The sequence below is a fragment of the Ceratotherium simum genome, chromosome 10, assembly GCF_057802395.1.
Source record: "Ceratotherium simum simum isolate JZ-2026a chromosome 10, ASM5780239v1, whole genome shotgun sequence".
In the NCBI taxonomy this organism is placed as follows: domain Eukaryota; kingdom Metazoa; phylum Chordata; class Mammalia; order Perissodactyla; family Rhinocerotidae; genus Ceratotherium; species Ceratotherium simum.
In genome coordinates this window covers 83,437,791-83,462,666 of record NC_141909.1, presented here as the reverse complement: position 1 = coordinate 83,462,666, position 24,876 = coordinate 83,437,791, and the positions used below count along the sequence as shown (strand labels likewise).

The 24,876-nt window shown below is 47.5% G+C and overlaps 1 protein-coding gene across 1 annotated transcript in view; it reads left to right on the top strand.

Annotated features, from left to right (window-relative positions):
- Positions 1-24,548, top strand: part of LOC147916198 (uncharacterized) — a 52,115-nt gene extending 27,567 nt beyond the window's left edge. Inside the window, 15 exon segments of the mRNA XM_087435750.1 lie at positions 626-734; positions 2,318-2,388; positions 2,391-2,453; positions 2,847-2,972; positions 3,083-3,253; positions 3,364-3,588; positions 3,834-3,960; positions 4,794-4,993; positions 5,623-5,835; positions 18,775-18,920; positions 19,262-19,294; positions 21,780-21,907; positions 22,618-22,762; positions 23,789-23,855; positions 24,412-24,548. Coding sequence (XP_087291876.1) covers positions 626-734; positions 2,318-2,388; positions 2,391-2,453; positions 2,847-2,972; positions 3,083-3,253; positions 3,364-3,588; positions 3,834-3,960; positions 4,794-4,993; positions 5,623-5,835; positions 18,775-18,920; positions 19,262-19,294; positions 21,780-21,907; positions 22,618-22,762; positions 23,789-23,855; positions 24,412-24,548 — 1,961 coding nt within the window.
- The last annotated feature ends 328 nt before the right edge of the window (positions 24,549-24,876 follow it).

Below are 24,876 nucleotides of genomic sequence, written 5' to 3'. Positions count from 1 at the left end.
GGGCAGAATTTTTTTTCAGTAGATCCAGCTGCTCCCTTTAAAACTTTTCCCCTGTTGGAGGATTTCTTCTCCTATTTCCCATTCAAGGTGCATACACTGTGTGTCCCTGGCACCTAGCAGCACAGCCCACGAGCACAAGGAAGTACTGAGGCCGGCAAAGCCAGAGGATGGGGCTGGGCGGAGGCCTGAGTTGGAGGACAAGGGCAGCTGGCACTGGGGGTTGGTGGGGGCCTTCCAGGTGAGACATGCTTGGTGTGGACCAACATGGTTCCAACTTAGTCCCAGAGAGCCCACAGTGTCTGACGCCCAGTAGGCACCCCACTGGCTAGATGAATGGCACTTGCCCCACGTAGCTTCCCTGCTATCTGGAAATCCTCCGTGAGGTAGTTACTCCTTTGTAAAGGGACAATAATTCTAGGGAGAGAGACTGAAGCCACTGCCACTTCATCACTTCATCGCCTCTGAGAAAGCAGCACAAGACTCAGCACCATCAGGGGTAGCAGGATGCTGACAGGTAGGGAGCCTGGCACAGAAACGCCCGCTGTGCGTCAGTCCGGGCATGGAGGAGGCGGGTCCACAGGCTCTGACCGACCACCCGTCTTCACTAGCTGCTCCCATCCTCCAGGAGCGTGGTCCCCTCCTCCGTGTCCCCCAGGGACCTTCACTCCCCAGGACGTGTCAGGCCTCCAGGAAGAGGGTGACTGCTCCGTCTGTCCCTCTGGTCACTACTGCAGGTTAGTAACAGCCCAGAGTCATTCACCTCAGGCCACTGCCATCAAAGTGCACCCTCTGGGTGACGAGGCGCAACGCACCCCCTGGCCTGTCCCGAGGCTCCAAGGCCCCGGACCATGTCGGGGGAGCGAAGGTATGAGGGGCCGGCTGTAAGACCTCAGCCCCACCTGGCAGCACAGGCCTGAACAGGGAGGGAAAAGCCTGACAATTAGGTGAGAGAGCCAAGACAATCAGCACAGACCTAGATCTAAAAGTAAATAAATAACATACATTCCAGCAGAGGGAGGATCAGTCTGAGAGGACAACAGCTCTGCTCAGTCTCTGCGCAAAAGTATGGGGAAGTTTCTTAGAGGCAAAATCCTCTGTGCCTCTGGGCCATCCCCAAGTTCTACACACACACTCAGGGAAGAGGGACAATTCTCCCTTCTCCTTCTCTTCCTGAACTTTCTACAATATGAATAGCTTTTGTAATCAGTTGGGCTGCAAAGACAAACAGTACCTATAAAGAGAGTGATCAGAGGGCAGGCCTCAGGGCACCCAGATTCCACCTGACTATCCAACACCCACTCGGGTGTGTCAGACATGTGCTTTGTGCCTGGCTTCCGTGGCTGTGCGAAGTGGTCATTCTCACCAGAGCAACAGAGGTCACTTGGGATTCAGAGACTCATAGTCCCCAGGGCTGGGTGGGGGGGTCCCGCAGCCTCCCCTGAGTCCTGAGGGGCAGGTCTGGCCCCTCAAAGTGGCCCTCAGCCCATCTCCCCCAGAGTAGCCAGACCAAACCAGAGCACACTGGGGCCTCTGGTCCAGGGAAAGCTCCCAGCATTTGCTGAAGGCCCACACCTACTATTTCCCAAGACTGGGAGTAGGGGGCGTCAAAGGAAGGGTTGCTCTGCATTTCACACAGAGGTGAACCTGCTTCATAGCAGATTCTTTTCTACCCAAAAGGTGACAGCAGAGGGTTCCTCAGACAATCCTTCTGGAGGTTCGTCTCCCTATGCTCAGGAAGTTCATCCTTAGATCTAGCCTACTTTCTCTCGCTGCAGAGTTGGAGATCAGACTGGGGGCTCTCAGAGCCCAGGCCCAGGGACCTGGCAGGCCCCAGCGACCCAGGCATCCCCTAGAGGCAGTGCAGGAAGCAGGTGGAAGACCTGCCAGTCTCCTCCCTCCTCATTTTCACAGTGAGCGCAGCCGGGCCCTCGTGTTCCTCCAGGAGGGGCTAGTCCTACTGTTGGCAGCCCTGAATCCTGCTCTTTATCCACTGAGCTCCACAAACTCAGTGGAGGAAAGACATCCAGGAATCCATCTTTTCCTGAAAGATGCAGGTTGGGGCTTCAGCTGCTGCACTGGGCTCAGGACCCCGGGTCTGAGCCTCACACCCGCTTTATTGCTAGGTGAATTGTCCTGTTTCTGTCTTGCACGTGGACATATTCACGCGTTCTTCTGGGGCAGAGGTCAAAAGAATTTCACACTGTGGGTCACAAGAAAACTGACAGCAGGGCCTGGTTCCCCTCTGGTGCTGGGTGCTGGGCTCAGATGGGCCCTCCATCTGGCCTTCTCACTCTTCTCCACTCTCTCTGGCTCTTAGACGTGGACAGGTGTGGGGGAAATGTCCTGCTGGTTATTTCTGCCCACCTGGGACCTCTGAACTGATGACACCAGTCCCAGGGAGTCCCAGACTCCCTGTCCCCAGGGTCAGCTGTGCGCCCAGCAGTTCCCACCAGGTAACAGCCCGTCCCTTGCCTTTGGGATGTGAAAGATGCCAAGACCAAGGCTGCCCAGCTGTCACTCCAAGACCCACCAGGGCAAAGGAATTTCTTTTGGTCAAAAACAGATTCTAAAAATAGTTGACCCCCAGTATTGTACATCTAATATGTATATACATAAGCATGTGTATGTAATTACATACGTCATATGTATATGGTTACTGATTTGACCAACGCAAAAAGCAAGTGGAGTCAGGACGGGTGTCCAGGCTTCTCAACTCCTGGGTCCATAGAATCCCCCAGGCCACCCCTGGACATGTGCCCCCACAGTCCTGGTGCTGTCCCCCCTCTGCCACAGTGGAGCAGCCTCACAGCCTTCCAAAGGACCCAATGGAACCCCACGTGCTTCAGGTTTTTACTGCCCAGAGGGCAATGGAGGACCCACCCTGTGCCCACCTCACACCGTGGCGGCTGCCCCTGGAGCCAAGCAGCAAGAGGACTGTGGGCCTTGGCCCCCGGGGCACTGGTGCAAAGCCGGTGAGGCACCCGCACCGCAGCCTGGAGTGCACTGGTCCTGGGAAGGGCATGGGGAGGCCCTTTGGGCAAGAGGGGCAGGATGGAAAGTGAGCGCAGCCCTTACTCTCTAGGGGACCTGGCCACCTGCCCCTGCCCTGCGGGCCACTACTACCCTGGAGGGAGTGAGACCCGCCCAGGAACCCCCCAGACCTGCCCTGAGCACACCTACCTGGCAGCAGAAGGAGGCCAGGGTCAGGCAGAATACCTCCTCTGCCCCGCCAGGTACTACTGCCGGTCCCCAGGTGAGAGGCTATCTCCAGGCTGGATGCTGAGACCTCTGAGAAAGAGAGATGAGAGCTCATTGGGAGGCGCTGTGGGGCATCCTTTCTTTGCCTGCTGCTTTTGCCCTCAGGTCTCTCTGCCTTTGACGGCCATCCTTGTCCTCCAGACCACTGGTGTCCAGGTGATCAGGGTGCCTGTCTCTGCCCACCTAGAACCTTTCAGACAGAGCCAGGAGCATAGTTGTGGGAAGACTGTGAGCTCTCTCCCCCTGGCTACTACTGCCCTGAGGCTGAGCTGAGGGGCCATGCAAACGTGTTTCCAATCCCCTGCAGAGCTGGATCTGAATGTCCTGCAGGTGAGACTGCTGGCCCTTCCCTCCCTTCCCAGCCCCTGCCCTGACCCTTGAAGCTTAAGCCAGGGGCTCACATAGGAGGCGCTTATCAAGCACAGAGCACATCACACAAGCACGTCATGTCCGCCTGCTTGCCTTAGCAAGCCATCTGCCCAGCCCCCCCAATGCCCACCCAGTCTTTGGTTGGGTCTGTGCTACCTAGATCTCCCCAAGACTAAGGTGCCTTGGTCTGTTCCTGTCTCCCTAAGGTGCTGTGGCTGAGGTCCCATGCAGGGCTGGCTGCTAGTGTGGGCCCCAGACTGGAGTGCCCCCACTCTGCCCTGGGGGCTATGCCTGCACTGCCGGCTTCACCACCTACACCAGCCCAGGGCAGCGGTGAGTACCCTCCCGGATCTGTGTGAGTCTAGGCCCCCATGTCTCAGCCTCTAGGTTCTCCAGACAGGAGTCAGCCCTCAGTATCCCACAGGATACCGGCCAAACAGCAAGGCCCAGAGACAAGTGCTGATAACCCTCTGCGGGCACTTCCCAGCTCGGGTGTTCATGTGCCCCAGCCCCTGCCTCTGTCTCGGGGAAGGGAGGGTGAGGAAGCAAATGGCACCGAGATGCCCTTCATAGGTTTCCAGGGCCATCCTGTGTAAGGTGACCAGAACTAGCAAATAAAAACACAGGAATCCCAGTTACATTTGCATCTCAGGTAAACAATAAATAAATTTTCAGTATAAGTATGACCCGTGCAAGATTTGGGATGTATTTATGCTCATTGTTTACCCAATGTTAATTACTAATTGTTGGTCTGAAACTCAAATGTGACTGGGCATCTTGCGTTTCATCTGGCAACCCCCAGCCTGTGTCCAGGACTGACACCCCAGCATACCCAACTGTGCCCCCTAGCCAGTCAGGTCCCTTCCACACGCCTTTCTCCAGGGTGAGGTGAGCAGGGAGCATAGGCCTGGACACTGCCTGGGGGCCTGGCCACCTGGGCATGGCTCAGCCTCTTCTAGGAGGGCACGTTGACCTGTTTAGGCCCCATCGGACAGAAGGCCACCCCAGGGCCCCCTGCCTGGGATAATATCGGAGCGTCCCCTCCCACTGCCAGCTTAAGACCCAGCCTGGGGAATGTCAGGGGCCCCGCTAGTGAGAGGAGAACAATAGCACACACAGACCCCATCAACATGAAACTGGGGTCTGGGGGTCTTGTCTCTGTGCAGTTGTGTGTTTCCCTATTACTGCCCCCTGGGCAGCGCCCATCCACTTGCATGCCCTGGGGGCTCCGAGGCCCTGAATGGGAGTGGCCTCAGGGTCTCCAAGGAGTCTTGCTGCCGCCTCTGTCAAGTGGGCACCTACCGCAACTGGGCCCTGGACGCCCTGCCCTGCCAGCCCTGCCCGGCTAGATTCAGCCGCCACCAGAGTGAGTTCGGAAACCTGGGCAAGAGCAAGAGAGGGGGCCCAGGCTTTCAGCCAGAACTGGGCAGGGCCTGGTGAGGAGGACGGAGGTGGCAGGCAGGGGCTCCACAGGCCCTGGGAGTGTGCAGGGGAACCGGCCTGTAGTTTTTCTCAGCTAGGCCAGTCACCTGGTACAGGCCCAAGAAGGTGGAGAAGACCCATGCAAGGGAGGACTCAGAGCAGTAGGTGCCTCGTCTGTGTGATGTGAGGTTTAAACAACCTCTGAATTACAGACAGTGCATAGCACTCTGCAGATTAGCCTGTCAGAGCCAGCAGCCCAGGTGCTCCCGAAAACAGGACAACCACTGCCCAACGTGTCAGCACTGCCCGCTATGCCCCCATGTCTGCTAAGAGGGACAGAAGCATGTTCCAAAGCACCCAGGAGTCCAAGGGGACCGTTGGGGAGTGGATACAATAGAGTACAGAGCCTCCACTGTCCTCCCTACAATCTAGATTCTTCCTGTATTGGCTTTGCTGTCTCCCCACACCCCCACGCCCTCAAGCAAGCTCATTCTTCCCCTGGACTCTGCCATTTTTCAGTCCCCTCCTCAGCCAGAGTCCATGACTCAGAATTTCCCCTCCATTTCCCTCCAGGGACAGACTGTTACCACAGCCAGCCCTGCCCCGTGGGGCACTACTGTCCTCCCAGGACCCACAACCCCATGCCCTGCCTGTTGGAAACCTTTAGAAACAGCAGCCAGGTGGAAGCAGCTAGAGAGTGCCTGCCGTGCCCCGCAGACACCTTCAGCACCAGGCCTGGGCAGACTGGCTGCCTCCCCTGCAGGACCTCTGCTTTCTCTCCACCCGGTGAGTCTCACCTACACCCACCCACCCCCAACTGGCTAATTGCCCTCATCTGTAGACACTGGCTCTAAACACACCAGTTCTCCTGTCCTCTGCAGCTTTGGGGGTCAACAGTGTCAGCTTTCAGAAAAACACCTTATCTTATCGTTGAGTGTAGTTATTTAAGGAAAGCTGCAACATGTGAGAGAATGGGTGTCCCTCTGGCTCCACGGTCCCAGCGTGGTGTGTGTGTGGGGATGAAATGAATCTGTGGAGGGACTTCAACAAGCAAATGAGTGAGTGCAAGGAAACAAGCTGAGAGGGGCTGAGCAACTTGCTCTAGATGACTCGGCTGGTGGGGGAGCTGGGACTCTGACACTCTCCACAGGGTTCTGGGGCTGCTGCAGGCTCTTAATGTAGGCAGCAGCCATACCCAGTTTCCCCAAGCCCATCCCTGTCTTATAATCTGTGCAGCAGGAGCAGGTACAGAGCTGTAAGCACAGCTTTCAGCTTAGACCAATGGCTTCTTGCTGATCCCCTGCCTTCTCCTCATTTCAAAGAAGTGGTCTTCACATGGTTTTGCTCTGTGAACCATTTGCACATGGTCCGCTGTGCAAGCAGGAGAAGTAACCAGATAATCCCACAGTGGGAAATTTAAAAGGCAACCACTTCATCTTTAGCCTCAATGGGGGTTCCCTCCAATCCTGACCCCTACTGAGGGCTGACCCCAGATCTCTGCTGACGGTGCTGGCAGACTTTATCTAGAACAGTAATAATGTTACCACACAAAATTGAAGTTCTCTTGCCCAATGCACATTTTAAAAACCAATTATTACAGTATCAGCTTTTGGGAAAAGAAAACAGCTTTATTGCTAGATCGATCTGCAAGGAGATGGGGCATATGCTCTCAGTTCTGTCTCTTTGATCCATGGCTTGGGGCAAAACTTATGAGATGAAGGGCATGGCAGTCTGAAGTGTGGAGATAGATGATTGGATGTAAGGAGAAGTGAGGTAATTGGTGATCTGCACAAGTATAGTCAAGCTTCATGGCTCTTCACAGGATGCATGTTCACAAAATGGCAACATTACCATGATCTGAGGGTGGAGTTTTTAGCTCCTTGACATCAAAAGGGTCACATATGGAGCATTTGGGCAGGCCCACTTGATGGATTGATGGTCTCAACTGGCCTGAACTGGACAACAGGGGACTCTCTCTTCCTCAAAGACAACTCTTAATTACTCTGTTGATAAGGTGGGGTCGGTAGAACGGGTCCTAGAGGGCCCGTGGCTACAAATCTCCCCCTTTTTGTTGTTCATTCTTGTTGTTGTTCATTCATCCCTCAATCTTGAGGGATATAGGGTGATGACTGCTCTAGCTTCTTCCTACTGATAAGGGGCATAGGTTGTTCCATCTCATCGAACCAGTCTCTTAGTAAAGTGATGATGCAGGTGGGCTCCCAAAGTTAGGCCTATATTGTGTAAGCAAGTAACCAGGCATTTAATAAGAAGCATTTCTAGAGAGACAAAAATAAAAACAAACTTAATGGTTGGAACAAATTGTAAACCATTTTCTGAGCCCAGGGAGCAGCCAGTCAAAAAAATTTCTAGATGTCAAGGTCAAAGCATCTTGTGCAGTTTGAAATGTCTCTGATGATGTTGTCAAGTGTTCAGGTATCTTTCTGAGTGGCTCACGTAGCAACAAGAATGAATCTCTCTTAAGTTTACATCAAGTTGTCTGGCTTCAGTTTGCAGGGCTTCAGGAAATAGGGTGGTTTCAGTTCTCAATGAGTCAAAATGAAAATGATGGACAAAATTGAAAATGTTAGTTTGGAGATTTGTAGCCAGATATTTCAGGAGGCTAGGAGAATTCAGGATCCAGTCAAGTTTACAGATATAAAACAAAACCTCAAAGACAATTAACAGAACTGGAATCTAATATCCACAAATGTGTACTATAGTTTCTATGGAAACATAATTTTTCTCTCTAAAGTCACTCTCATTTTTACCAAAGATAGTCAAATTAAGACTAATTGATTTGCAAAATAAGTCTAGTTTCAATAAAATGGACCCAATTATTTATATAAGTACAGCAAGAATAGCAATTGATCATATGGGCTCTTTTAAATATGCTTTGCTGGAACTTTTTATAAGGAATCTCAGGTTGAACTTCAAAGGCCTCTGAAGGCCAGGAAAACCAAGCTAAGGACTTGTCATCAGACTCTGCCTGCAATACCTTTAGATTTGGGTGAATTCCTCTCTTCTCTTGAGGTTCCCCAAAATATCCTGAGGTTCTTTGCACCTGCCAGGGAAGTGACCTTCTTCACTCACCTGGTAGGGTTGCTGGGAACCCTGTAAGCAAGGTACCAGGCCAATATATCTAAGTGGCCTTATTTTATAAAGCCAACCTTCGTTCCTCAAAAGCTGTCTGGTCATATCTGAGTTTGCATGTTTCTCTCAAATATGACATTCCAGTCAAAGCCTTGGTAATATAACCAATGTTTCCAATTGTATCCTGCTATAAGGAAAACAGATTCTTATTGAATGCAAATAACTACAGTGCCATGAAAATAAGAATACTCACTCATTAAGAGTTTCCAAATTCTGGAGGGATTAGGTAGGAGGAAAAAGAATTGTTTCAATTTTGCTTACGAAGGTATAATTTTACCAAATTTCTATAAGTCATTGTTGGCTTAAGAGAAACGAGAAAAAGATTTCCTTAATCTGGAAAAACAAAACATTAAAAATCAGCAATATCTAAAATAAAAAGTCATAAAAAGTATAATCATCCTCATTGGTTCATTTAGTCCCATGTAATCAATTCTTGATGTTGCTCTTCTCGTATAAGTTTTATGAAGCCATCAGTTTCTCCATTAGAGTTCTGTAATTTCTTACCCAGCTCAGTTTTATAATCTGAAAGTTTATCAGAAACCTGCATTCTACAGCAAGTGTCAGAGTCCTATCTGTGAATCTCTCTGAAGATGAAATACACCTGCAAAAACATGAGAGTAAAGCAACAACTGTCTGCAAATGACAAAAGACTTAAAAGGGCAATTGACAAAGAAACTTGGTTTTTTCTGTGATATACGACACTTTAAGATAATAACTAGAATTATGGCTGACAACCAGGACAGATCAGAATTTTAGGAATGTTGTATAATTTTTTTAAAGCACTTATATTAATAACATTCACCCACATGATATAACCTAAGAAGGTTTATCATCATTTATTTGACAGTGCTTCCCATGTAATTTAACATAAAAAATAAGCCTAATTAGTTTAATATCTCCCTCTTTATAAAAAGAGAGAACAAATTCCTTGAGAAGTCCCAGGAACCCATTGTAAATTCTCAAAATTTAAATTTTGGGGAAGTCAAAACTATCAAAAGGTTTTAAAACACTTGGTCAAATAGGAAACAGTGCTCACTGTGAAACAATGCTTAGTTATCCATTTAACCAAAGTGACACAGAAGATGTTAAAGGCAAACATACAGAGTTAAATTGTAAAAAAAACCTTAGGTTGTCTTAATAGAGAGACTTCGGCCTTTTAGAACACAGGAAATTATTTTGACAAGACTGAACTTCTATTTTTTAGGTAGACTTACTGAAAGGTAATGAAAAACCTTTATAATATCTTTCTCAAGAGCAGACTAAAAGTTCAAGAAACTTATCCTTTTAAGAGAGAGAAAACCAAATTCTAATTTTGCACCAGCTTACTTTTGATATCAAAACTTATTTACTTAATTAAATCCACTTTAATCTTACCCAATTTGACCATGCACAAAACTCTTTCCTCAGGTTCCTCTTCCACAAACCTTCTATGACTTTCTATTTACATTCAGGATTTGTCCCATGCCTTCTTTCTTCCCTCCTAGTACTTTAGGACAAATTTATGTTTCTTGAAAAAACAAAATATATTTCCATTCTTTATACCTTCTTTACTGAAAACATACATCTTACTTTCCTTGAATACAAAGATGTTTTCCTTATTAACTTTTAGCAGTTTTAATCACATGTATTAATTAGAATTCTTAACCCTTACATACCTTAATTTTTACTGAAAACTAAGAAGTAAGCAATTATAAACTGTCTTTTACATTAGCATTCTGTGGCTTGGCAAATTTATAAATACTTTTTATAATTTCTAGAAACATGCTACTTCACAGTACGATCTTTTAAAAAATTACAAGACATGGTTACTAATAGAGCCAAACATCTTTTGGTTTCTCTGTAATAAGAAGCCAAAAGTAGATAAACTTAGACTTGCTTAGCAATAATGTTTCAGTATTTTACCTTATTTGAAAATGACCTAGATGTTCAATGCATTTTTTATCATTTAATTTCACCTAGCAAAACGTCAATGTTTCAAGTTACTAAAGAGATTTTGGAGTTATTTTAAATACACATGCCATAACACATAATTATTGTTTGAAGGTTTACCCAAAAATTTTCATCTACCTTACATCTATTTAGTTTACCTGTTCCCAATAATTATTTAGATTCCCTACAAAAACTTCATGAGACATTAGACAAAATCAGCTATCATTCTAAGCTATTATTTTTGCTGGCAAATTTTGTAACAGTGATAACGCGAGCTTATTTGGCTAATAAAGGCTGCATGTCTATGTCATATCCAATGTTCATAACTCTGAGGACAGGTCTATATCAATCAAACCAACAAACAAATAAGCTTTCATTTACTAAAGATTAATTTATATCATGTTAACTTGAAAGACATTTGGGTTAGTTTCTATTACATTTAGAAATAATTTATATAAGTGCTTATTTTAAGCCAACTTAATAGAGCTTTTTAGAAATTATACCATGCAGAGGTAACATATCACACATATATAACATGTATATAGACACACATACACAGAGACTCCACAGCTATTATTTTAAAATTACTGTCATGACTCAGGTACAGTAATATAAGGCTCACTAGTTATGAAAGAATAATGGAATCCAAAATTTTTTTTAAGCTTTTTCTACTAATATTTGTGGAGAAGACACCCAAATGCTAGATTTTGGGGAAGGGCAATCTATAGGCAGTTTCTCTTTCCTTTTTTCTTTTTTTTTTTTTTTTCCTTCAGTCTTATGAATTGGTGACAGACTAGATAACAGTTCCCAGAGAGGCTATAAGCCTTTTTGAGATAAAAGAAATGGGTGGAAGCTAGACTGCCTCTAGAGCTGCATTTTCAGTTTTGCAAGGATTTTTTTTTTAAGGACAGTTGCTCTTTTTTTTTTTTTTGGTGAGGAAGAGTGACCCTGAGCTAACACCTGTTTCCAATATTCCTGTTTTTGCTTGAGGGAGAGTGGCCCTGAGCTAACATCTGTGCCCATCTTCCTCTATTTTGTCTGTGGGACACCTGCCACAGCATGGCTTGATGAGTGGTGTAGGTCTGCACCTGGGATCCGAACCTGTGAACCCTGGGCCACCAAAGTGGAGCTGGTGAACTTAACCACTACACCACCAGGCCAGCCCCAGGACAGTTGCTCTTAATTTCTCAGAAATTGGGTTGTAACTTAAATGGCATTACTAGTTGATCTACCTGTCCAACTACATCATCCCTAATTTCCTTCTTTCCCTCTGGGAGCTTTAGCTTTATTTTAACTTAGGGAAGAAGGCCCCAAAAAAATCCTATCAGGCTCTGAATACGAGCTTCCAGTTTGGCTGAATTTCTGATTGTAAGTTGCTAAATCCTTTCAAATATCTTGTCAGGTTTCATCCGGGATGAGCAGTAATTATACCTCAAGGTACTGAACAGCAGTTTCCCAGAAAATCTCTCAGAGTCCCATTAACTCTCAGAGTAGATTACACAGTGTCAGTAAAGCCGTGACCCAATAGGCTTTTCTTTTAGGTGCCTTTTATAACATTTTTTTCTTTTTGCAAGAAAACTTTCAATGAGGTTACTTGGGAATTTTGAAGTCTTTGCTTTTAAGTGCACTTTTAAGTGATCTTATCTAATAAGAACTTTCCTTCTAATGGCCAATGTAATTCCCCTGAGGCTGGCAGCAGTATCATAGGACCCTTAGTTTCAAAAGGGAGTGCAACCCGTGTTTCTGTCTTACCATCTCTGACCACAAAATGGGGTGAAACTGCATTTTTGTCCAACCACATTTTTGGGACCTCCAACCTGACAATTATCAAGCCAAACCCTCAAGACACTAAACAAGCTGGGTAAGATTCAGCAGTCTTTGTAAATATTTACTGCTTCTGAAACCTTTAGGTTTTGAGCAATTGTGCCAGAAGATGGAGCACTCAACTCTTTAAAGATTCAAGATTTCTTTGTTTCTTGATTTGAAAGCTCAAAAGGAGCCCAAAGTATCCATTGTAATTTTAAATTATCCCAGATTATCTTGCCAGCTGTTTATAGTTATTTCTATCTTAGGGGGCTCTTTGCAAGGTGGCCACAACAAACAAGGTAATTTCTAAAGAGACTTTGTTACAGTCACCAAGAAACTCAGTCCCCAAAACAGCCAATCCAATTTAGACAAACATTAACGCACGATACAATTCTATATAGAACACAGGCCAGAATACTGGCTAGTTTGCCAGGAGTAGCTCAGAACCAGTGCTGGGAGCTACTCAGAACCAGATTGCCTGGACTTGCCCAGATCCAGAAGCAACTTCACAAGTGAGCCTCTTATTCTGCCTCTAATTACCTTGGGTGGTTCAGGCCCAGGGTTCAGGACTCAGCCCACCAGGATTCCCCAGAATACAAGCCAAACTTATATATTTTTAGGGAATCAAACCAGAGAGACAAGGTAAAGGACAGTCACTTTCTTAAAGTTACTCACCCAGAGCCGAGAGACATCTTGATCCAGTAGCTGTTTCTCCTCCCGAAAGAAAGCAAAATGCCTTGGGGCCTAGAAGGAAATGGGAATCTGATCAGACAAGCCTCTGACAAAATTTCTATGCGGCTGCTTAGGGTTGATAAAAAGACCTTGCGACTCGCTGGGGGTTACACAGCCTCGGGAAGGTGGTCACAGGACCTGTTTCCACCTGGGTTGCCAAAGTTGTGACTGCACAAAATTGGGGTTCTCTTGCCCAATGCACATTTAAAAAGCCAATTATTACAGCATCAGCTTTTGGGAAAAGAAAACAGCTTTATTGCTAGATTGATCTGCAAGGAGACAGGGGCATATGCTCTCAGTTCTGTCTCCCTGATCCATGGCTTGGGGCAAAATTTATGGGATGAAGCATAGGGTGGTCTGAAGTGTGGAGACAGATGATTGGAGGTAAGGAGAAGTGAGGTAATTGATGATCTGCACAAGCGTAGTCAAGCTTTATGGCTTTCTACAGGATGCATGTTCACAAAATGTTGGCATTACCATGATCTGAGAGTGGAGTTTTTAGCTCCTTGGTGTCAAAAAGGTCAATTGTCAAGCATTTGCACAGGCCCAGTTGATGGGTTGGTGGTATCAACTGGCCTGAATTGGACAACGGGGGACTCTCAGTTCCTGAAAAACAACTCTTAATTACTCTGTTGATAAGGTGGAGTCAGTTGAACTGGTCCTGGAGGGCCCGTGGCTACAGTAAGAGCACTTCCTATAGGCAGGCACTGCTCCCAGTGCTGTTGCAATATCAACTCATGGCATTCTCATATCAGTTCCATGAAACAGGCACAATCACTATCATTCCTGGTTTACAAGGCTGTAAACTGAGCCACAGAGTTTAAATAACTTGCCCACATTCAGACATTTATTGGCAGGACCAGGATTTGAACACAGGCTAGCTGACTCCCAAATTCCTGCTCTTAACCACCATGCCATACCACCTTCAAATGGTGTGATTTGAGGTTGTCAGGGATTCTGCCATCATTTCTTGTCTTCTGGATAAGGTATTCTATCTCTTAGTTGAGCAACCCACTGAATCCTGTGACACCCCCCCCCACACTTACCCGGAGCGCAGGGCCTGGATAAAGTGGGTCCCAATGGTTGTGTCATTTAAATTACATATCACTGGCTTGTACATAACAACCTAGTACAGCCAATTGCTTTAGTTATTGAGAAGTATATTTTTAACTGGTTTATTTTGGAGTGATCATCATAGAATTAGAGTTACGCCTTCTGTGAGCACATGATTGTAATTTTTGCGGTGAGATGACTTTTAGGTAGCACTACTTAAAATGTTTTCAGGCTAAAATTATTGCAGCCATTCTCTGTGACATAGAACCCTTGGGCTGCCAACAGAATACCACAGTATGCATGGCTTAATCAACAGAAATTTATTTTCTCACAGTTCTGGAGGCTAGAAGTCCAAGATGCAGGTGTCAGCAGGTTTGGTTTCTCCAGAGGCCTCTCTCCTGGGCTTTTAGATGGCTGCCCTCTTCTGTGTCTTCACTTGGTCTTTCCTCTGTGTGCAAGCACCATGGTGTCTCTGTGTGTGTCCAGATTTTCTCTTCTTATAAGGATACCAGTCAGATTGAGTTAGGGCCCACCCTAAAGGACTCATTTTAAGTTAGTCACCTCTTTAAAGGCCCTATCTCCAAATAGAGCCACATTCTAAGGTACTGGGGATTAGGACTTCAATGCAAAAATTTGGGGGTAACACAGTTCAGCCCATAACATGAGCCTTGATCACCCCTGGGTTGAATGTTGAAATAAGCCAACATTCTCTTCAGGCTTGTGTTCTGATTAGGCTTTTTAACATCTACAAGAAGAAGTCCCACTCCAGTTAATATATTCTTGCTTTTTATTTCCTAAAGGTTTTGTTGATTTATTGTGTGGGGTATGAGTTAAGGGTCAAGATTCATTTTTCCCAAATAGATATCCAATTGGCATAGCTCCTTTATTGAAAGATCACTCATGTTTGTCCTTAATTAAACATCCCATGTACATGTGGGTCTGTTTGGGAATCTCTATTCTGTTCCATTGTCTTTTATCCTATCCTTCTATACACATCACCCTGTCCTAATCACTGTAGCTTTATAATAAATGTTAATATCAGTAGTCTAAGTCTTCCAATTTTGTTCTTCTTTTCAAGATTGTCTTAGCTGTTCATGGTCTTTGAATTTCCACATAATCAGATAATCGTATCCTCAAAGAAAGTTGCTGGGTTTTCTATTGGATTGCATAGAAACAACAGATCCTTTGGAGGAGAAACAACGACTTTATTACATTGGGTCTTCTAATCTTTGAACGTGGCTTAACTTTCCTTTTATTTATGTCTTCTTTAACTTTTCTAAGAAATGATTTTTGTTTTATTGTATTTTCTGGGTAGACCCTTTGTATATATCTCATTAGGTTTATTACTAGGTATTTGATATATTTTGATGTTATTGTAAATGCTAGTAGGTCTTTAAATTTCATCCAATGTTTTGTTTGTCTACAAATGTCTTTTTTCAGCTTTATTCTTGAAGATATTTTAGCTAGGTAGTGAATTCTGGCTTGACAGTTATTTTCTTTCAGCATTTCAAAAATAAGCTTCCATTGCCTCTGCCTTCCATTATTTCTGTTGAGAAGTCTTATATAAGTCTTTTATTTGCTCTTTGGAAGGAAATGTCCTTTTTCTCTGGTGCTTTTAATATTTTTCTCTTTGTCTTTGGGTTTTAGTAATATAACTATGGTTTTCTTCCTGTAGTTTTTTCTTTGTATTTATCCTATTTGTGTTTCTTTAGAACTTCTTAAATCTGTGGTTTGATGTCTTTGACTAATTTTGTGAAATTCTCAGCTGTTATATTTTAAAATATTTATTCTGCCCTATTCTCTTTCTCCTTTCCTTTTGGATCTCCAATTACACATATGTTATCTCTTTTTAACATGCACATGTCTCTTGCACTGTTTTGTGCATTTTTCATCTTTTTTTCTCTCTCTGAGATTCAATCTGGATAGTTTTTTCAGGCCTATATTTCACTTTATTAATTTTCTCCTCAGCTCCATATAATCTGCTATTAAATGTATCTATTGGTATTTAATTTTTGCCATTGAACCTTTCAGTTCTAGAATTTCTATGTATTCTTTTATAGTTCTCTATTCTCTGTTTAAATTCTCCATCTTGTCATTTGATTTATCAAACATACTAATCACAGTTTAAAGTACATGTCATATCTGATAACTCCAATATTTGGATCTTTGAGAGCCTGTATCTATTGTCTGGGGTTTTTTCTCTTAATTTCTGAACAATTCTTGTTATTTTGTATGCCTTGTTATTTTTTACTGAATACTAAACATTATGAATGAAAATCTGAAATTCTGGATGCTGTTACCTTTCCCCAGAGAGGAGTTATTTTCATTCTGAAAGGCAGTTGCAGTAGGAAGAAATCATCTCAATTCATCAAGAATTTAAAAAGTCAGTGCTGGGCTCCAGGTTTGAGAGAGTTGGTGTTCTTGCAGTCAATGCTTACTAGGGTGTAGCCCTTCAATGGCCCCAGTTGAAAGCCTGTGATATCTACCAGAGACCCTCATTCTTGGTGGGCCCCATTTTTGTCCCCTTAGATTTATGAGACATTCTGAAGCTGTATTCATCTTCTCAGCCTCTCAACTGAAGTGGCAAATGCCTTTAGGGGAGATGTGGTGCCAAATGTGGGGCTCATCCCTCTAGATTTCTGTTCTCTCCAGAATGTTTTTCCTTAAGTCCTCAATTAAGTTCTTCATTCCTTCAATTAGATATTTCCTTTATTTTTTTCTGGCTTTTCTAATTGTACATCATAGGAATATTGGCCTGAAATACAGTAGTCCGCCCTTATCCGTGGGGGATACATTTAAAGACCCCCAGTGGATGCCTCAAACCATGGATAGTACCAAACCCTATACATACTATGTTTTTTCCTATACATACATACATATGATAAAGTTTAAGTTATAAATTAGGCATAGTAAGAGATTAACAACAATAAGTAATAATAAAATTGAACAATTATAACAATAAAGTATAATAAAAATTGTGTGAATATGGTCTCTCTCTCTCTCTCAAAATATCTTATTATACATACTCACCCTTCTTCTTGTGATGATGTGAGATGATACACTGCCCACATGATGAGATGAAGTGAGGTGAATGACGTAGGCATTGTGATGTAGTCAGGCTACTGTTGACCTTCTGACAATACAGCAGGAGGATCATCTGCTTCTGGACCACAGTTTACTGCCGGTAACTGAAACCACAAAAGTGAAACTGCGGATAAGGGTGCACTAATGTAAGCTGTTCTGCCGTTGCTAGAGTCTTGTAAGTATATGCACTTTTGTAAACTGCCTCTTTTCCTTTTTTGATAAGGTGGAGAGTTTTTGAGTTAATTTATTTTAAAGGTTATCTCACAAACACTAACCTCAAATTATTGTTGTTAGTGCCACAAAAGCACTGTGGAAGATACTAAGATAGGTATAATAGGAGGAAAGAAAAAAATATAAAACAAATTGGCAGAAGTGTCAAATGCCACAAGAAAAGAAAAGAAAAAAGTCTGGACAGTTCAAAACAGGAAGGAATTGCTTCTGCATGACAGGATCAGGGAAACTTTATGGAAAAGGTTGTATCTAAACAGGAACTTGAGGATGAGTAAAATCTTGTTGGACTAAGATGGTGGGGAAAAGATATTTAAAAATGATACTTTTAATATAGATTCATGGTCATGAATGGCAGGCCAAGGGTTCAGACTTTTGTTCAAAGTATTCTTTAGCAACAAAACACTCTTTCAAAAGAATTCTCACTTAGGGAATTAATATAAAACATGTAAAAGCAGAGTGGCTCAGATCGAACTAAGGGTGATGTCTCATAACTGCTCCCATTTAGTCACTCCTCCACCCAAGAAGTCTCCAAGGCACACCTGTAGAACCACAGGCTCCACAAAACCCAGTTTGAAGCCCAGTGCTCTGGACCATGAGAAGACATGGAAGACTCCCAGGGTGCACAGGGTCTCAGCAGGGCTCTGGTCCAGATGGGCCAAAGAACATTCTAGAGTTCAGGATAGTAGAGAAGGCTTAACCATGTAGAACCTGTCTGGTGGGAGAACATTCCCTGTGTCACTTCAGTATTGAGTAACTAACTCCCTTCCTTCTCTACAGTAGAAACAATTCTCTCTCTTGTTAATGGTTCCTAAATTCTTTTGGGGAAAGAATGTGACCATGTTAGCAAAAGAAATGTCAACTTTCAATCAATTTATTCAACAAGTTCTGCTGAGGGTCTGTTGGCTACTGTGTGCTGTGTGTGTGTGGTCATCTGCAGTAATCTGACAAGCGTTAAACTTGAAGTGAGTGTTCTTATTCTTCCTGAGCAGACGCCAATCTCAACAGAGGCACCCAGACCAGGTGACCTTGGTGAGGGCTCAGAATCACAGTGAACCCTAGTCCACCACAAGGGCCCAGTCTCTACCCCTCTCCCAACTGCCTCTCCCAAAGAACAAATTCACCTGAACTCCTTTTGTCTCCCGAATAAAACCTTGAACCTCCTCACCCATCACCTTCTCTACTGAGAATCCCTGTCCTCCCAGCTCTGCCCTTCCAATCAGGTCCATCCTTCAAGCTTCTTGAGAGGCTTTCAGGCTCTGCAGAGCTCTCTCCTCTTGTCTAGAGACAGAGGCCTGTACAGTCCTTCAGGACTGACCCCGCATGGCTTTGAGTGATCGTGGATAGGAACAACGCCTTCCACAAGGTGTCAAGTGCTTTCAACTGCATCAGTGGGGCTCAGCCCCTGCCGCACATTACAGCGCTCAAGGGCCTTTTAGAACAGTAGATGCCCTGGCCTCACCTCAGAGAGTTTTATTTAATTGGCCTAAAGAGGACCTGGACATCAACGTCTTTTAAAAGCTTCTCAGATGAATCCAATGCAAAGTCAGGGTTGAAAATCACTGATTTAGAAGATCTCACTCCATCCCCACAAAGACCCTCTCAGCCAGTACTTTGGTAAACGTGGGTGTCTGCTCTGCCCCTTGGACTGCAAATGCCCTGTGGACAGGGACAGAGGGGTTACTCAGGTTCTGGCTCACTGTCAGCTGCCTGTGATGGACTACAGGACTTCTCGGTCCCCAGGTGTCTCCCACTGCACGTGTCAGGGCCTGAACAGGGTCTTCCAGAAGTCGGATGGCTCCTGCATCTGCCAGGCAGGACATGAGTCCTCCAACAAGAGGGGCCTGGAGAGTGACGAGAGCAACGGTGCTGAGGACTGTCAAGCCCAGGTAACACCCTGCAGCTTCAAGGAGGGGAAGGCATGAGGGGAGTGAGGGGAGGTAGCATCTGTGGAGTGGCTCTGCGAGCCAGGCACCTTCACTGGCTGTCTGGTTGGTGTTCAGTCCTTTGTCCGGGTGGATTACCTCCTGCACAAATGAGAAAACCTCAGAGAGCTCAAGTCATGATAAGACACGTGTTTCTCCTATCATGAAACCACAGCACCTCAGCATTATAAGGGGTCTTATCAGAGTAATTCAGTCATTCCACCGCCTCTGCACTGTGGGTGAATCTCTTGTTTGAACTGAGGAGCCTTTTGTGGGAGCTGACAGGGTCGCTCTGTGGGCTATAGGGTGAGCATCCTGCAGAGTCGCCCCTGCAGGAGGTGAGCATTCCTGTGTCCGTCCCTGGAGCATGGTGAAACAAGGAGCTGCAGGCATCAGAAAGGGCCACATCCTACACGGGCTTGCAGGCTAGCGGACGAGCACAGCGTCCCCTCCCCAGGCACGCAGCCCTAGTGGCAGCTAGATTCAGAGGCCCTCCCTTCATAGCCAGCTCTGAAAGCTCTGGATCAGATTTCTTTTTAAAAGGCAGCAGCATCTCCAGGGGGCCTCTCCACCCAACCAGCCCTGTGGCACAGAGAGCCTCCTGTGCTGTCACACTGCTCAGAGCCCCTCCCCCGGGCTCCATCTCAGACAGCTCCTGCCTGTTCAGAGGTTTCCCCTTTGAATCCAAATCTCCCATCATCAGTCAGTCCTAATCCCACATTTGAGCCACAGAGAACAAGACGACAGTCAGGACCCCAAGGCCGGCCTATCCCACCCAGATCCAGCAGGAGCTCAGTCCAGAAATCTGAGGAAGAACGAGATGCACTCTCACCACCTTCCTCCTCCTCCATCTGTACCCCTCGTCAGGCAGCTCCACATTCCCCTTTGAAGACCCTGCTCCTTGAGAGGAGAAAAGTCAACAGGATGAGTCAGGCGCTTCATCTCCACCAGATGGAAACAGTTGCCAGCCCCTGGCTGTGGCCCCTGCGCTTCTGGCTTCCAGCCACCTGGCCCTCACTTTCCAGCACTCCCTGCTTGTGTGTGTCCCTCTCCCGTGTGCACAAATGGCTCTGCACCCTGCCTACTTCCAGCCTAGTGGTTCTCAAAGTGTGGTCTTTTCACTAGCAGTGTCAGCATCACCTGGAAATTTGTTAGAAACGCAGATCCTTGAGCCCACTCCACACCCACTGAATTCAGAAACTTCAGGGCTGGGACCCAGCAATCTGGATTTTCACAAAGCCTCCAAATGATTCCGATGTTCACTCAAGTTTGAAAACCACTCATCAACCCAGCTCCCAGGCCTTGCTCAAGTCTCAGCTCAGCTGAGGGCCCTCACCTTGGACAAGTAGTTGGCTCCCTAGAGCAGTCTGGGCATCTGTCCTTCATGTCACCAGCTGGCGCTGGCTCCCTGCATTCTTACTCAGGCTAAGGCCAGGGCCCCTACAAGTACATAAGGAGATGGGCTCCCTCCCTCCCTCCTCTGCAGAAAAGAACACCAAATCCTCCCCACCCTCTGCATCTCTCTAACTTCCCTCAGGCACAAGCCCCCCTCCCTCAGGGCTGAGCAGCAGGGACAGCTCCTAACTGGCTCCTTCCCACTCGGAACTGCTTCCCAGCCTGAAACCTTGAGGTAGCCTTACCTGCATTGAGCCTGAGGCACGCTGCCTGGCCCCACCAGCCGGCCGCTGAGGGTCCAACATGCCTCCCTTACACATGAAGAGAGTGAAACACAGAGAGGTAACTGGTTACCAACATAACGCAGCTAGTTAGTGGTCGGGTTCAACTCTGACATGTGACCTGGATCATATGATCAGAGGAGTGGCTTATTTCATGGATATTATCTAAAACTCATATCTGATTTTAACAGGCAAACTCCCTCACCTGTCACCCCTACTGCCCCGGTCAGAGAACAGGGAAGGCTCTGGGCCTCTCTGAGCACATCCCAAGATGGGAGTGCTCAAGACAAGCCCCTGGGGTGCAAGAAGGAGACATCACAACCATTCATAATCATCTTCTTTCTCGTTAGTTTTTCATTTGTATTTTAATATATATTTTATATACAGTACAGTATATATTATAATAATATTTTTTACAATAATTTTTTATTCTTGGGAGCATGATCAAAAGTCTGGCTACCACTGGCCTAGATAATTGGGTTGTCCAGGTGGGCATGTATGTGCCTTTCCTGACAGGACCCCAGGGAAGGAACTTCAGCTGCCCCGTCTTCCTCCACCCTGGATCCACACTCTCAGGAAGCAAGCAGATAATGCTGGCCCAGAGTAACATGGGAACGGCCACCCAGCCTGTTCACCAGCCTCCCTCAGTGCTGCTTCCTCCCGCAGCCCCTCCACAGCGGCCCAGCCCACTGGGCCTGCTCCCTGACACACTCTGGCCCTTCTGACCTCTAACCCTCCCTCCCTCTGCAGTGTCCTGCTCTAACAATCCTACTTTGAAACCAGGCTCACTGTCACCTCTTCCCAGGAAGCCTTCCCTGACTGGCCCCTGCTGTGCTTCCTGCTGATCCTTGTTCACTTCCTAGGATGGCATCTTAGCTGCTGTGTGTAAACCTGGGTCCAGTCTCCCCAGGTAGACCTCCCAAATCTCCCCGAGGCAGCAAACTTGTCTTCTATTACTTTGTGGATTTCCCTCTACCCTCAAGCCTAGCCCTAGTCTTAGTGTGTTAACTAAATGACCTCTCCACAGAGCCTGGCTCCTCAGAGGCCCTGCCCCCATCTCTGGAATGTTCTCTGATGCTGAAAGCATCCCCACCCCAGGCCTACAGGGGTGCCAGAGCCAGGACTCTCCTTCCATACCCTCCTACAGGTTGCAAAGTGCTGCTCACCTGGAGATGTTCGCCTGGCTGCCACCCGCCAATGTGTGTTCCCCCAGCAGCACAACTGCTCCTCCTTCTGTCACCCTGTGGACAGGGAGCTCAGTGCTGAACTGGGCATGTGAGTGACAAAAGCCACTGAGAACAGAATGAATCTACCATCTCCAGACAGATCCTGACCATCCCCAGAGGGCCTGTCCAGAAGGGTGTTGGCTGGACCCAGCCCTCCTGGGACATTGAGCCGAGTGCAAGCTCCTTCCAGAAGCTCCCAAGAGGGGGTGCCACACCATCCAGGGCAAGCAGCCCAGGGCCGATGAGGTGCTGGCAGCGAGGAAGAATGAGGTCCACACCCCAGGCCCCCTGAGCCAACGGCCAGGAGCTGACCCTGACGAGACACCAAGCCAAGAGGCACCCTGATTTTCTCCTTAGTTCTAGTCCTCATACTGACCTGTGGATTGGCCGGAGTCGCCCCAGCAGGCAGGGGAGGGACAAGCAAGGGGGACCCACTGTGCTGGGAGGTGTGCTGAATAAACGGAAGTACTCGAGCTGAAGAGCTCTTCCCCTCTCCCCTCAGCTGTGCCTCTCGACCAGGACGAGGCTCTGTCTCAGGCACTGCTCCCCTTCTGGGAAACACCCAGCTGGTGCAGAAGCAGGGGCGAGCGTACACTTTAACAAGTCACTCATGGATTTCCATTAAAAGTGCAGTCACTGCTTAGGCACCATAGACCGCTCGCGTCCTTCCAGAGGGGCCAGCACCTGCTGAGGGGTGTCGGGGGCAGACAGCTGGTCCACGCCCACTGGGGCAGGCCTCTCACCCTCTCCTCTCCACAGCTGCCCGTGTCGGGAGTACGTCTCAGCGGAAGAGCTCTGTGATGCCCAGTGTCTGGCCAGGGCCCCCCAGCTCTCCCTGGCCTGGGGCCCCAACAGACAGCTGATCCTCACTGGGAAGGGCGAGGATGGAGACAGCGTCCAGAGGGTGAGCCCAGCTAGGGAAGAGTTGGAATAGCAGGGCAGGCTCTGCCCACTGGGGACAAGAGAGATAGAGCCACCTAGGCACCCGTGGCTGCAGAAAAACCAGGCACCAAGTCTAAAGAAACCAGGTGGTGGAAGGAAAAGTCCGTCTGATAACCAGTCTTCCCTGCCTAGTCTGTTGCTATCCACATGAATTTCCATTCTGTAAGCTGGAGGGAAGAGCAGAAGGAGGTAATAAGTGGTATTTCTTATGTCAATGTCAACCATCCAGTTTAAATGCCAGAAGGGACCTGAGGAAGCATCAGCTTCACTTTACAGAAGTGCGAAGCAAGGCCCAGAGATGTGAAACCACTCACCATGGTCCCAGAAATGGTGTGGACCCTGCCAGAGCCAAGCCTGAGCCTCTTGTCCCAGCCCAGACCTCTGGTCACTGGGCAGGGCCGTCTCTTGCCCACCACAGTGTTGGCCATGTCTGTCTTCAGGGTCTCCATGCTTCGTTGAGATGGGAGGGGCAGAGGACCAGGGCCTGGATGCAAGTCCAGCTCCCCCTGGGTATTTGTCTGCCGGAAGGTTCTGGGTGGCTCTGTCTGCTTGCCACTGACAGGGTAGGGAGGATCATCTGACGTGGGACTGGACAGCAGATTTGGGGTGATAGGGAGATGTTTCTAAGTTGTTCCTTAAGTACGACATTTGCAGGTAGAAAGAACAGAGAAGCAAATGATGACTCAGTACAGGGGCCTGAGTTGAGTCACAGGTGTTTTCTGAAGATGGGGAGGGGCCCAGGCCATAGGAGGCCACCTGGGCAAGTATCAGTGAGGAAGGAGGCTGACAGTGGGCTTTGCTGAGCCCACGTCACCAGGGGCTGTGCCCAAGGGCTCAGTCTGGTTTCTGTCCCCCATTGCTGGAAGTCTTGTTGCCCTGCCTCCCCTCTCCAGGCATATAATGCTGTGCTGCATGTTAGCAGGAAGTAGCCAGGACTCTGGGCCCAGATCTGTTCTTCTAAGGGAGTGCCAGGGTCCCTCTGGTCCAGTGTGGCCTCCACAGCATCTTCGGCTTTGTCATCTCCGGCATGGACAAGCTTGGCTCCCTCCTCCTAGGTAAGCAGAGGGGGTACCAAGCCCAGGCGTTCCCAGAGAGAGTGGATGGGGCGAAGGCGTGGCTGCTTTCCTCCAGGAAGGGGAAGGCACCCAGCACTGCCGCGCCCACTTTCAGCCCCTCAGAACCCCTCTTGGGTTCGGGAGGTGAGAGTCTGGCAGGGATACAGAAGGCCATGTAGGAAGACAGTCCTTGGGGAGGCAAGGGCCCTGGAAGGGCTAGAACTGCTCTTAAAAAGGAATAGAGACAGGATGGGGCCAAGAGGCGGGCGTGTGTGCCTCCCCAGACAGGCCAGGTCCTTCAGCTTTTTTTCCCCAAACTCTTCCAGGACCACCTGTGTCCAGCTCCCAGCTGCAAAGGCATCATTGGACTGCAGACAGGGAACACCCTGTCCCCCAAGCTCCCAGCATCCATCCCCACATCCCAAACCCAGTGGTCTGCCTGGTAGAAGGGGATGCGATTCTTTTTCAGCTTCATATTCACCCCCACAGTGAGTTTCACCCCTCGGCCCTGCCCTCCCACCCTGGATCTCTCATCCCTCCCTGTCCATCTGTCCAGTGACATCACATACAGACTACGCCTTCAAGAAGCGAGTCACAGGCCTGTGCTGTCGCCCTGCTCTCGACCTGATCGACCACTTCCCCAGGGGCCTCAATTCCACATCTTGGAGCAGGTGCTCCAGCTCCAACTTCTGAGAGTCCTCCTGCAGTCAGACTTCTGTGCCTTGGGGGGAGGTGGGGACTCACCAAGGGGACCTCTAATCTGGGCTCCAGCCCGCCTGCAGGTATGCTCTGTGCCACACAGTCATCCTGCCAGGGCCTGAAACCCTCCCAGGGCCAGACCCCTCAACCCTTCCTGGCAGCACCCTCCATCTTGGGACACCTTGGTTTGTAACGATTGTCCTCCCTGCAATAAGCATAAGCCTGTCTCCCTGTGACTCCCACCCTTGGGAACCTTACAGAACAAGCTTGAGTCCTCCTCCAGGACATAGCCTCACTGATAAGATTGTCTCTTGCCTCTGGG